We start from the raw sequence: 14,482 nt of genomic DNA, 5'->3' as shown, positions 1-14,482 counted from the left end.
ATTAGTATTAATAATGTAAATATATTTTTAAGGTGTAGACATAAATTAAATATGAACAAATAACAATTGTATCAAGGACCAAGTTTAATCTACGTTCTATCCATTGTCTACGGAGCCATAAAAATATATTTTTATAAATCTGTAGGATCACTATGATCCATGTGACCACATGATACCACTTAACAATTTGAAATGATTTTGAACTATAAACATTTATTACAATGCAGTCATTCAGTGCCATAAACTAGTTTATAACAAATACAAAACCTTATAAAAAAGTGAAAAAACTCTAATTAACTAATTAGGAACCTAAACCTAATTAAGTGGTTTGTGCTTAAATATTAAATAATATAGGCTTCAGTAAATAATAAGTATAATTTAAAGTCTTAAACTCTTAATACTTTCAACTTTGATTGTTTGATTGTATAATATTTAATTTATGACGTTATATTTGTAGTTTGTGTTCTACACCAGCTGTTCGCACAATTTGCTATCAACTATCAATATTTGAAGTGATAAAAAAAAAAGAAATTATAAAGTCAAATCACTAATCAGCATTTGTCAATTGCTGCAATCTTAAGTTTAATGATGAATATTGAGTTATCGAAAAAGAACTTGTTCTCGAATCGATAAAAATTAAATTTAAAGTATCATGTAGAATTCTACAAGTATTTGTGCCGTATCGTCACAATGAATACAATATAGTACACGATTTAACTTGCAGTTTTTCAGTACTTCGATCGAATGAAAAACTGTTCTAGTCAAATATGAATTTTACAAATAGACTGATTTGGTTCCTACAGGTAACTATAAAAGTAACTGTTATTTTAATTTATTATATTGTTTATTTATTGATACTACATCTCTAATTATTGTTTTTAAACTAAAGAAGCTTTAGATTTTTTATTGTTTTTTTTTTATGTATTTACTTAATATTTAGTTTTTTTATATTAAAACTTTAATATTTATTACTACAGATTTCAGATTTACATCTTAGCATTTTTCATGATTGGGAACGAGTAACCGAGTTCAAAGAATTTTGTGAATTAACTTTGGATACCATTAAGCCTGTAGCTGTATTAGCAAGTGGTATGTTTTCTTAATAATTTATATATTTTTTAAAGTATGGATGGGTCAAATTGAAGTTAATTTTTTTTTTCTTAAATTTAAAAATTTAAAAAAAACAATCTTTATGTTTATAGATTTTTAATATATAATAGTATCTAAACAGTGTCTACACTTAGTAAAAAGATTGTTAAAATTAATTTGCCATCATACTCATTTTGATTTCGATAGTGCTCAAACTATTTGAATTCAAATTAAATTGAATAGGCTTAAGAAATATTCACAATATATCAATAAAACATGATATATTTACTAAAATTTTAGAAATGTTGTTTAGTTGGGTCTCTACAATTCTGTTTGAAATACATTTGTCTAGCCTTCCTTAAGTAAAAAATTGAAATTGTGCCTATGTTGAGGTATTTAAGTTCAAAAAATTCAAGGACCCATTCTTAATTAAAGTATATTATGAACCAAAATTGGATTTTTACCATAGAATATATTTTATGATTTTTACTTACCAGTTGAAGAACACCATTCCATAAAATTTACTATGTTGAAGTTGGTTAGAGCTTTGATATTTATATTAATAATTCTAACGACACATACATTTTCTTCTATAAAATAAATATTTGTTAAGTATAAAATAGAAAATTATATTTATGATAAAAAATCAGAATATTATAACAGATAGTATTATTTTCTTCATAACTAAAATTACAACACTTTAAAACTATATTTAAATATTTTACAAAATTCTAAAACAATATTCAGAACTTAATTAATAATGTTGAGTTTAGTTATTTATTAAACAATTAAATATGCTTTGATTTAAAACCATAAAAGTAATGGGTTTAGCTTTTTTGAGTTCTAGATTTTTATTTTTATTTAGCCATTTTATGAGATATTTGAATTTACATTAATAACTTTACAATTATCTAAGTCCTATATTTAAATAATTAATCTTCATTTCTAACTTTATTACTTAAATTTTTGCAATAAATAAAGACATTATTTTATATTATGTATGTACCATATGTCAATTCAAGTAATATTAAATACTAAATCTAATAAAGAATTATTCTAGGAGATCTAACTGATGCAAAAAAAAAAGATGGTATTGGATCAACACAGTATGAAGGAGAATGGTTAGCGTACCACAATGTATTGACATCTGGGAAAGTATCTGAAAAAACTAAATGGTTGGATATTCGTGGAAATCATGGTAAAATTTTTAAAATATTAATAAGTATATTTTAATTATTATAATATAATTAATACATGTAATTCAATTTATATTTTTAGATAGTTTTGATGTAAACAATTTAGATTCTCCAAAAAATTTTTACCGTAAATATTCTGAACAAGGCCAGTCTCACCCTCGATCGTACAAATACAAAGTTACAAATCATGCCGGAATGAGTCTTAATATGATTGCGGTTGATGCCTGCTTGGATCCTGGACCAAAAAGACCATTTAATTTTATTGGAAACTTGGACGAATATGAAATACTTCAATTGCAATCTTTAGCAAATAATACCAAAGATCCTATTGTTTGGTTTGGTCACTATCCAACTTCATGCATACTTACAACAGGAAGTAAAACTGTAAAATCCACGAATAAATTACATTATTGATGTAATTATTTTATTCTAATTTCTTGCTTTTAGGTAAGGTTAATTATAGGTGAAAATCCAATGTCTATTGTATACTTATGTGGCCATTTACATACATTAGGTGGTTTGGTGCCACAAATGTATACAATGCAAAATGAAGGATTTGCAGAGTTAGAATTAGCTGATTGGAAAGATGGTAGAATGTAAGTAGAATGTAGATTAAATGTAAAATTGATTATTAATTTTACAGTTATGTTTATTTGTAGGTTTCGATTATTAGCATTTGATCAAGGTTCATTTGCATTTATTGACATACGCCATGGTCAATGGCCAATTATATTAGTCACTAATCCAAAAACACCATGGCTTACTATACGAGATATGGAAACTGAAGAAGATCGAAAGGCAAATATTAAATATATAAGGTTATTGAAGATTTAATTTTTTTTTTTTTTTTTAACAAGCTCGAAAAACCCATTTTTTCTTTTAAATAATAATTTATTAAAAATCCAATGTTGACCAATTCACTTGGCCATTTTAAATTTCTTTATTGTATTACTTAAACAATGAAAATTTGACTTTTCCTTACATTTAATTGAATATACTTTAAATCTTAATAAAACTTATTTTTAGTTCTAAATGTAATTAATAACTTTTGTTTACTTATTTTAGAATATTAACTTTTTCGGTTGATCCTATTAAACATGTATTAATACAAATTGATATGGAATATAAATGGAGAAATTGTAGTAATGTGGAGGGTAGTCCTCTTTATATAACTGAATGGGATAATAATGCATATTCAAGTGGATTGCATACATTAAAGGTAAGTAATTAAATTAAATTAATTGAATATTAATAAGTAAAATTTATTTTGCTGTCATTTAATGACAATTCTTATTGAGTTTAAAAAATAAAATGTTACATTAATTATAAACACAACTCATATAACTTATGTATGAAGTGTGTTATATATTTTTTGTAAGTTACACATGTTTATAGTTGATCATCTAAAGCAAAAATAAATTATTGCTTTATTATTTTATTACTTATCTTAAGCAATAATAAATAAAATTAAAGTTCTTAACTAACTAAAAAGTAATTTTCTTCCTTCTTTAAACTAGGATAAATTAATTGGTCTATTAAAATTGTAACAGTGACTCCTAAGTCTTAAATCATATTTTTAATAAATAATAATATTTGAAATATTAAATATGTATACTACTTGGGATTTTTTAAACTTGTATGCAGGTTAGAGTGGAAGATATTCAAGGGCGTAAACATGAAATTAACCATCCTTTTTCTTTAGACAATTCTAAACCAGCACTAAAATTATTTTCACAATGGCCACTTAGTGTTTATTTTCCTGATGTGGTAAGTATTAATGTCTTATTTGCATTATAATAGTCTTAATTGGTCATAATAGAGTAAATTTAGATCTTTATAATTATATATCATAAATACCATGTCTTACAACTTTAAAATACTTATTATTATTAAACTTAACTAATTATTATGTAAATTATATTGTATTAAATCATACTTGGGCTGGAATCCTAATATTCTTAAAAAGTACTAAAAATGTATGTAATTATTCACTTCAAAATATAAATGTTTTTTAAAACTATTAAATGTTATAGAATTAATATTCTTAAAAAAGTTAAATTAATTATATGTGCCTTTATAATTACAATAAATACATATCATAATTAAACACATGTATAATATATTTTTACAAATTAGAGATAAAACATTATAATAACATAAAGCGCGTAATTATAAATAGTAAAATCTTAGATCTCAAAATAAATATATATGTATTTTAATTTACAAATTTTTGTATTATATCATCATTAATCATAAAATATACTTTAAAAGTTTTTAAAATTTAAAAATATGTAATTAGCCTATGAAAAAAAAGAAATAGAAAGTTATGGGTCAATTATATGCACTACAAAAATGATATACATCTTATATCCAATTCAAGTATTAACACATTTTTAGCATAAAATTTATTAACAATATATTAGTATACCTTTGTAAAGTCCTATCTAATACATATTATTTATCTTGGGTTCATCTAGGTTAAAAATGTACACAACAAACTTAATAAAAATAAATTTAAAAAAAAACCATTAACCTTAAAGTATTTAACTAAAGAATGAGGTACATGTCTTTAAATGGCATGTTTTTGAATGACAAGTGTTAGAAAAATTATATGAACGAAATAATATATTAAATATCATAAGTTGTATCATGAGAGCATATGAGTTGGAACTAGCTTATTTGCGTTGCCCAGGAGACACCACATGGATGTTAGCTAGAATATCTCCCAAAAATTGTGTTTTTTGTTACGTTAAGATATTAGATTAATTTTAAATAATAAAAATATTATTGGTGTATCAGCTAAGATTGCACTGGTAATAATTGTTCTACATCTAATCTGATGACTCCGATATAGTCTAATTTGCAATGTCATGGCTGTTGACTCTTACCAGAAAAAGAAAGATAATTGAACTTTGGCTAATTTTTCGACTTTTGATATAAGGTATATCTATAGGCGAATATCATCACACCATGGGGGCTGTTGACAAAATCTTTTTTTTTATTTTAATTTTATTAATTTTGAAAATATTAAATAGCTATTTTTAATTAAATAATTTTTGTACTTACATATAATTTTTCAAACATATATCTATTCGAATAAATAATTTTTTGATTACATTACTACTCAAACAAATAACTTTTCCAACACTTCTCATTCAAAAACATAACCTTCAAACACATGATCCGTATCGTTAACTAAACCAACTAAGCTATATCAAACAAATTTCAAAATACAATATTTATTAGTAATTAATTTATCCATCAATGATAAACAATATTCAAACAAAATGTTTCATATGAATAACCATCTGAATCTACTAATATCAGTTACGACATTTTTAATATTTATATAATATTTAAAAACAATCTATTTAATAATATATAAATATTAAACTTATTTCCATACTAATAAAGTAAAAATAAGTTAACAATAAGTATGCCATTTTCGGATCCTGGTCACGGCACACTATATTTTTATTTAATTGTTGAGCTAAATTAGTTGTAACTTAAAGCTATAACAAAAAAAAAAAAAAAAGTATGCCATTGGGATGAGTATTATAAAATTTAATTTTAAAGCCATAATGTTTATCATAATCATTTAACAATGATTTTATTGTTTATCCATTAATTATTAATGAAGTCCCCTTAATGAAAAATACACATAATATTAATATTTTTGATTTAAGGCAATCATATTATAAGAACAACTTTCTTTAGGATTTGTATACAAATTATACTAATTTTTTATTTGTTAATAATTTAAAATATTAATGAGATGAATTCTAATATGACCAAAATACAATTTTTGCTAGTTTTATCATTATTAAATGCAAGTTGTTTTTGCAGTTACTTCTGATGTTTGTGATTGCATCTTTGGCTAATCTGTTGCCGCTTATAATTTATCGATTTATTAGCAAATGCACAAAGTGTAAGTGGTTTTTGTCTCAAACTAATGCCTAGCTAAGCATCTCTAATATTTTTAAATTTAATATAAGTAACTCAGCTCATAAAAATTAATATCAGAACATAGCATTATATCTACATACACTTACTCTCATTTACTTACAATTTACAAATTTTTGTATTTACAAGAAATATTCTTTCAATTTATTTTTAGATAAAAAACATTTATCATGAAAATGAAAGAGAACATTTTTGATTTGATTTTTGTTTAAATGTCATACAGCCTACATAATTTAAGTTTTTGTGAAAATAATTTATCTCTATTAAGTATATCCAGCTTTATTTTTTCAAGGTATTATTCAACACAACAGTTGAACTTCAAAGTATTGTCTTCTATAATTTTAGGAATAAAAACTTTTGATTGCAATCAATTTTTATTTTATATTTAATAAAAAAAATTTTTCTCAATATATACAAAATATTTGATATAATAAGCAAGTATCATTACAATAAGGAAAGTCAATTAGAAAGATACTTCTAGGAAATACAAAAGTGAGTACAATTCAGTAATGTCAAATGTAGAATTATTATGATAGGTATTACCAATTTCTTATAATCTATTGAATGTACTACTGAATACTAACATATTTTGTAATTACATTGATTTAATAAATTAGAAATCCTTTGTTTGGATTCAGATACCAGATACAGAGTTCTTTTCTCACTTTAACAAAATATTTTGGCGTGTTATAATTAAATAACGTATAATTAAACAGTCTTAAAATATTCTACTTATACTTTAGTGATTGTACCGTACTTTTTAATATTTCTTCTAAATATTTTAATTGTTTTTTACTATAATGTTATTATAAACTGAGTTTAAAATTAGTTTTGTGATAATAATTTAAAAACAATTTTAAGAAATAATAATATATGTATCTTTTAATAGGTAGAATCAGCTATAATACAAAATTGTCACCGATCATGAGATACTCAAGAAAAATGATTTTATTGTCAAGTGTGAATCGTATATTTTACACGTTGCTTTTATTTTACATTTATTTGTGTTTAGGTAATTAATTAATTAATAACTATAAATAATAAATTATATATCTTATTTAATTGTTTTGTTTTTGGGTTAGGTCCTTGGGCTGTTGGAGAACTTGTAACTGACTTTATAGGTTGGGTTTTTCCTTGGGGTATATATGTCAAGGGAAAACTTATAAAGGATTCTTTTATATATGCATATGGTTTTGGACAAGTAAGTTCATTGAAACCTTATCAATGCCTTAAATTATTTAAATTTATAATTTATTTATTAATTATTATTGTTTTAGATTTTAACTTTTCAATTGCCTCTTAATTTTATACTTGGTCACCGACTTGATAAAAGGTACACATACACTATTGAATTGTAAAATTGCTATCTTACAAATTAATGAAAATAATTAAATTATTGTTATAGAATGCAATCATTGCCAAATATCCAGTACACTTTAGTTACCTCACCATATATTTATGTGGATATGATTTTTTTCTTTCTTATAATTTGGCAAATTGTGTGTTGTCTATGGTTTTTTGGAGCATATGGTTGGATAGCTACTATATTTGGCCCATTAAAAACATGGTCAATATTTATTGCACTTTGGCTTTGGAATGAAACACGAAGAATTACTACAAATGAGATACGATATGCAACAGGTAATTGTAGGTTACCTCAGACAACTGATTAAAATAACTTATATTAGTATACCCATTTGTAGTTTTATAGTTCATATTTTGCATGATTATAAAATTAAAAATTTAACAATATTAATATTTTTTTTATTTTTTATATGTTCATTGAAAACAGGAGTAATGGAAAAACTAAATACAAATTAAAAATTGTATAATTGTTTATTTCACAATTTCGTAAAAATACATTATTGTTAATAGAATATTGTTGATGTCCTATATTGACATTAGTCAACATTATTTAATGATCTTTATAATTTAATTTACTACTAATTATATAAATATATTTATAATGTATCAATACAATATTATATTTATTTTAATAATAAACCCACACATATAATTATAAATACATTTATACATCATTTAATTTTTGACAAGTATTATTTAATATTAATTTACTAAAATTATTGTATTTTAATTTTCAAATTCAATTTATATTTTTCAAAAAATTGTGAGCCCTATTAATCTATAGATACCAAAATACTAAAAATAAGTTATTTTACAATTTTTGTTTTTTTTTCCTAATAATTTTAAGCAAATAGTTTAGAAATTATTTTTTAGTAATGTAAGTAAGTGTTAAATTGTTTTTTTTCGAGTGATATTAATTTTTAAAATAAAATGTTAGTAGAACTTGCGGTTTTATAAAAAATAATTTTTTTAGCTAAATATATTGTAAATTAGGATATAAATATTTCAGAATTGAAAGATATTCATTTATCAACTAATTTAGAAAGTTTCAAAATAGTTGTATTTATTGTAATTTAGTTCATTCAAAATTTTTCAGTGACAAAACAAATTAACTTGTGATCATTACTAACTACTGTAAAGTCCTGGTTATTATGTTTATTTGTATTTTTTTTGGTATACTAAATACTATATACATCTATTAAATCTAATATGATAACTACCATTTATTATAATATAATCAAGTAAAAATAAAATGTTGTTATGCATAATAATAAAAGTGATAGAATCTTGCAGGACAGATCAAATACCTAACTGTTATTTGTGTTTAAATTAATGAAATTAAATTTGAATTGAAATTAATTTATGTGTACATATAGCACAAATCTAAAGTGGCATTCTCCTTCAATTGCTTGTATTTATTTGATTACTCTTTTTTATGTATGGGAAAAATAATCGCTGTTTTCCAGTCTCTTGGATCAAACTTTGTTGTTTACTGAAAAAAATAAGTACCTACCTATTAGTATTTAGACTAAACGTCATTAGTTAAAAAAATTTAACTTTGTTTTAACATAAGTAATTACAAGCGTTATACTATAAGGAAAGTAGATAGTGTCTCAAAATTGTTATAACAAAGTAATGTTGATCTTCATATAGCTACAGAACTTCTACAAACATTAATGAGTAAATTAAAAATTAAAGGAGAAAATGTTTTGGAATTTTTTACAGAAGCTTCAAATATTTTGAATAAACGGGGCATAGCACCAACATTTAAAAATCAAAGACATACTAAAAAAATTTTTTTTGATAAGATTTATAAAGACTAAAAGTTAGAATCACCTGAAAAAAAGTTAGAAATTTAAATATTTAGTATAAAAATTAATCGTAGTATTACCGAAATGGAACAAACATTTCAAAGTTTTAATTACATATTTTACTTCTTTAAATGCTTATAACTGATTCATTAATTAAATTGAATGATAAAGAATTATACAAGTCAGCAGATACATTACAAAAAAAGCATAACCAAGATATTTCTCCAGATTTTGTTCATCTGATACAATCTTTTTGATCATGTTTTAAAGACATAATATTGATCAAATTAATATCAATAAAATAAATTGCAAAAATGTTGTTTAATAAACATACTCCTCTTACAAACGACATGGGTACCCTGATATATGCACTGCTTTTATGTTATACTTGATGTTACCAGCTTTAACTGTTGTGGCAGCAGAGTGATCGTTCTCAAAATTAAAAATAATAAAAAGATTATTTACAAAGTATAATGTCAGAGGAACGACCAAGTGGTTTATCAATTATTTCTATCGAAAATAAGTGAGCACAACAATTAAATTTGGATGAAGTCATTGACAAATTTGCTAAAGTGAAGACTAGGAAAGTTAATTTTTTAATTATATGTTATAACACTATTTTAATGCCATTGTTTTTATAAATTTATAAGCAGTATAATATACAGGTACCTCATTACATCATTTTTTTTTTTTATCTCATAGAATCACTGTTTAATTTTCTCTTTAAAGAGAGTCTCCAACTAGGATAGGCTCCTGGGCTAACAAGTTTCACGCTACGTCACTGTTTTGAATGACATATGATACAAATAATTTTTCTGATTGATGTTGATAAATGTAAACTTATGCGTATTAATATTTTGTCTGTCTACCTGCCAACTCAAAGATATATGCTACAACTAAATAGTGTTAATAAACAATTCAGTTTATAAGGTTTATTTCAAACAACTGATCTTAAATATTGACGAGGTAAATACATTATTGCAGAGAATAAGTTTTATATAAAAATGTACCGTGCGTATGAAAAAACTAAACTGTCCTAGGACCTGTTCGCGGTGTTGGCGGTTCAGACGTTCCAAGTGTTCCGACGCCGTTGTCGTGTGTCGGTGTCGTCCGTCGTCGGCTAGAGGTTGGATAGAAAAGTGATTCCGCGGTTTTCCACGTAAAAGCCGTTTAAATTCAAATGGATATTACGGGGGACCGCGTCTGGGCAAAGTATAATAACCCACCACCGTTCACCACCTACTAACTTTGAGTAAAATAATGATCGACCATATTATTATATTGAAAATACATCCATCACAAAGCCGCTCGCTTCGCTCGAAATTTATCACTTTTATAGGCTTATTAATATTAAACTATTAAGTACGAATTAGTAAATTATTATTATTTCTTACATATCTCCAAAAGTTTATTTTTATCCATTTACAAGTGTCAAGTAACGGTCTCTTATGATTATTAGATTAAATATTTCTAATCTATCGCATTATAATACATTCAAACCTCAACCCTTAACACACTGATACATATAAAATATCAATGTTACAAGCTACAAATATTGTTAAACTTACATTTTTAATATTCCTAACACTTTCTTTTTGGTATTTTTTTTTATTTTTGTCAATAAGTATTTTTCATTAAAAATCAGAGTATTCAGAAATACAACTTGATATTAGTAGTATCACTAGATAGTATCTAAAAAAAAAAATAACTAATAAAAAATTAAGACAGCAATAATTACTATCACAATATATATATTATTCTTAAAAGAAGCTTTATTGTTTTAAATTATATTCTACAGTATCCTACCATCTACTGACATTGATATTATAATACAGATACTGTAATATTGAATATATAGTATAATCAATGCTACTGATCCTAAAAATTGAAAATAAACAATACTGTTATTTTATTAATATAATTGTCAATTTTACTTAGATCTATGAATAAAATGTCTAAATAAGAGTTATTAGGTTAAATATGTTAAAATAATAAAAATAAAATGTGATACATAACATAATATACTGCATGTCAAATATCTCACGCAGTCATTACTATTTTGACATTGTATAAGAAACTTATATTTTTCTTTTAGATTGTAGGTAAAAACCATAGAGTAATACTCTATGGTAAAAACACACTTGCGTTTACGTATTTTATGAAGACGTAGTACCACGACTTAACAAAACTATAATATTTTATATTTCAAGCAAAATATAACTACTCGTAAGTACATAAAAAACAAATGACAACCATCTCTTTACACGCACAACTGTCGACTGTCGAGTGCAGACATGCAAAGTGATTAATACGAGTCGAGAACTAATCAACACACATCAACACACAAATATATAAAACAATGATTTAGTAGGATAATCCTACTAGGATTTAGTATTTATAGATAGATAATACTTTAAACTTTTATTTCATGGCAACAATAATAATGAGTAATATTGCTTATCGTGACGTTCCGATACCAAGTATGAACATAAATAGAAATTATATATTGTACATTTATACAGAATGAACACGAAAATCTGTTACCTGATATAACTTTTTGTATCGATATAACCATGTAAAAATAATTATTTTACTATTATTAAAATTTTTTTGCAAATTAATTAATAAGTTTAAAAATATTTAATAAAATAAAAGCTTGTAAAGTATGAATGACTGACATTAACTGGTTTAAATTTCCATAGTATTGTATATATTTATTTCTTTTGATTTTTTAGGCCGTTTTTAAAATGAGATTGATAAATTTTTTTATAAATATTCCTTTTAAACCAATTTCACATACCTATTACCTGTCTTAAATCTTTTATTTTAAGAATGGATATTAAAGTTATGCTTGGCTTCCTTTAAAAGCACGATACATACTTATAAGTAAACACAATTGAGTCGTGATTGATAGATGTATTGAGGAGGCTTTCATTGATGGTTGGACTTTTGACGACTCCTTATAAATTATTAATTTACCAGTTAATAAACGCACAAGTATATTATTTTTTTAAAGCAAGGACTCCGATTCTACGTCTCTTCTCAATTCAAATTTCAATCACTGATTCACTATTCAGAGATATACTTATCTATGTACTGATTAGTGATTAGTGATTACAATATTTTACATAAATTGATTGTCAACTGTCGTTTTCCAAACTTCGCTTCTAAAAATGTCATAAAATGAATCACACGATTAAATTGCCACAAGCTGCGTTGCAGTCGCAAGATTGTTATTTTAACCAAACGTTTTAAATTTAAAACGATTTAAAAAGATTTAATGATGTTTAAAGTTTTTTAGAAAATAATTTTTGAATCAGACAATCAGTACCGATTATAAATTTTATATACTATAAAATTACGTAAAAGTGTAGATAGAATGTTTATAATAATATATTAATATATTGTATATTGTATATTATTGTGCCGTCAGCTAGAGTGTATTGTTGGTTGCTTTACTACCCCTTAAAATTTGGACACTCATAATATTCTTATCATTAAGCAAAGCTCTTACTTCTTACTTCTTAGTTCTTAGATCTTAGTGTTCTTACTACAACAAAAAAATAAAAATACTGATTAGTTATTTAGGTCACGGAATGTGTAATTAGCTAGACATTTGTTAAATAGGCAACTGCGTTTTTTTATTTTGTCATGACGTGACGACGTGTTAAACATCAATATTACGTTAATACATTCACATGATCTGCTTTGATACAAAGGTCAATGATAGCATTTATAGCCATTTAGTAGATATCTAACTATACTAATTTTTTTTATTAAAGCACTTTATATTATTACTAATAAATTAGAACAAATTAAAAGCATTGAAATCTATATTCTATGTATAATACTTACATATAATAATATGTAATTATGTAAACTAATCTATTGACTATTTAGATATACTAATATAATATTGACTATTGAACATCAAAGGTAATGCTATTTAGTAGTTCATAGTTATTGTTAATTGTCTTTACTTAAAATACTTTTGTGTATGTATATACATAATACATATATACATATATATATTAAGAGCAGTTTAAGTTAGTATTTATGTAAGTAATATTTTTATTATTAGGTACCTACTAATAAGTAGTTAAACATTTATTGTTAAATATTATCCTGCTCTATTGTAACTTAATTACTTTTGTAGGTACCTACTATAGAATAAAGAATTTGGTTTTTAATTTTTTTTTTATTTCTATACTTATTATTTTTTAGTATTAAATGGAGTCTGCTTCTGCTGAAAATACAAATCGACTTAAGCCACTCAATGAATTAAGTAAATATATAAATATTTTTATTTTTTGTTTTATTTAGATATTTTTATTTTAATATTACAAATAAACTTAGATGTTTCAGTAACTTATAAGATTTTTTTTTTTTTTAAATTGATTTTATAATCATTTGAAATATCTTTAACGTTGACTAAATTGATTATTGACTCAAAACTATACTTCATTTTTATTTGAAAAATTTTCAAATTTGTTTTGATATTTTGTTACTTTGTTTCATAGCTAGTGAAGATCAACTTTTAATATCAATGTGTGCATTGGCTAGAGAAAGAGCGTATGTTCCATACAGCAACTTCAAAGTTGGTGCTGCATTGCGATGTGATGATGGTACCATATTCTCAGGCTGTAATGTAGAAAATGCTTCTTATGGACTTTCAATATGTGCTGAACGTACAGTTATTGTGAAAGCTGTAAGTGAAGGAAAAACAAAATTCACTAAAATTGCAATTGCTGGATTAAATAAAAATCAATTTGTTCCTCCTTGTGGTGCTTGTAGACAAGTATTAAGTGAATTTAATAATCCTAATAATGACATGATTGTTTATTTATATCAACCGAATGGTACTAATGTTGTTGTAACAAGTGTGTCTGAGTTACTTCCATTGAATTTTAAATTTGATATTTAATATAATTAAACAAATTATTAATTACTAAGAAAATATAAATTATTAAGTGTTTTACCTATTATTTAGATTTTTTTTATTAATGACTTCTTGGAAATAAATACTAATTATTTATACTTTTTACCTATTACTACAAT

General features: G+C 24.0%; 2 protein-coding genes across 6 annotated transcripts; both read left to right on the top strand.

Annotated features, from left to right (window-relative positions):
* Positions 1 to 511: 511 nt before the first annotated feature.
* On the top strand, positions 512 to 8,205 carry LOC112597682 (transmembrane protein 62-like). The gene is made up of 14 exons (XM_025343844.1): positions 512 to 803; positions 978 to 1,089; positions 2,150 to 2,287; positions 2,368 to 2,669; positions 2,733 to 2,881; positions 2,945 to 3,103; positions 3,351 to 3,504; positions 3,930 to 4,052; positions 6,132 to 6,213; positions 7,138 to 7,260; positions 7,331 to 7,449; positions 7,526 to 7,581; positions 7,654 to 7,889; positions 8,041 to 8,205. Exons 1-14 carry the CDS (start codon positions 768 to 770, stop codon positions 8,067 to 8,069), a joined length of 1,818 nt encoding a protein of 605 aa, XP_025199629.1. The 5' UTR covers positions 512 to 767; the 3' UTR covers positions 8,070 to 8,205.
* A 4,729-nt stretch (positions 8,206 to 12,934) lies between these two features.
* On the top strand, positions 12,935 to 14,395 carry LOC112597776 (cytidine deaminase-like). 5 transcript variants are annotated; one of them, XM_025343981.1, is made up of 3 exons: positions 12,935 to 13,143; positions 13,649 to 13,709; positions 13,945 to 14,395. In XM_025343981.1, the coding sequence occupies exons 2-3, from the start codon at positions 13,655 to 13,657 to the stop codon at positions 14,346 to 14,348; spliced, it is 459 nt and encodes a 152-aa protein (XP_025199766.1). In that variant the 5' UTR covers positions 12,935 to 13,143; positions 13,649 to 13,654; the 3' UTR covers positions 14,349 to 14,395. The 5 variants fall into 5 exon arrangements, with proteins under 5 accessions (XP_025199766.1, XP_025199764.1, XP_025199767.1 ...); XM_025343979.1 differs by having other exon boundaries at positions 12,935 to 13,360; XM_025343982.1 differs by lacking the exon at positions 12,935 to 13,143 and adding an exon at positions 13,367 to 13,470.
* Positions 14,396 to 14,482: the final 87 nt, after the last annotated feature.

This window comes from Melanaphis sacchari, unplaced genomic scaffold, assembly GCF_002803265.2.
Source record: "Melanaphis sacchari strain LSU unplaced genomic scaffold, SCAv2.0 Contig43_pilon_pilon, whole genome shotgun sequence".
Lineage (NCBI taxonomy): Eukaryota > Metazoa > Arthropoda > Insecta > Hemiptera > Aphididae > Melanaphis > Melanaphis sacchari.
Note: the sequence above shows the minus strand (reverse complement) of the source record. Positions and strands in the feature narration are given on the sequence as shown.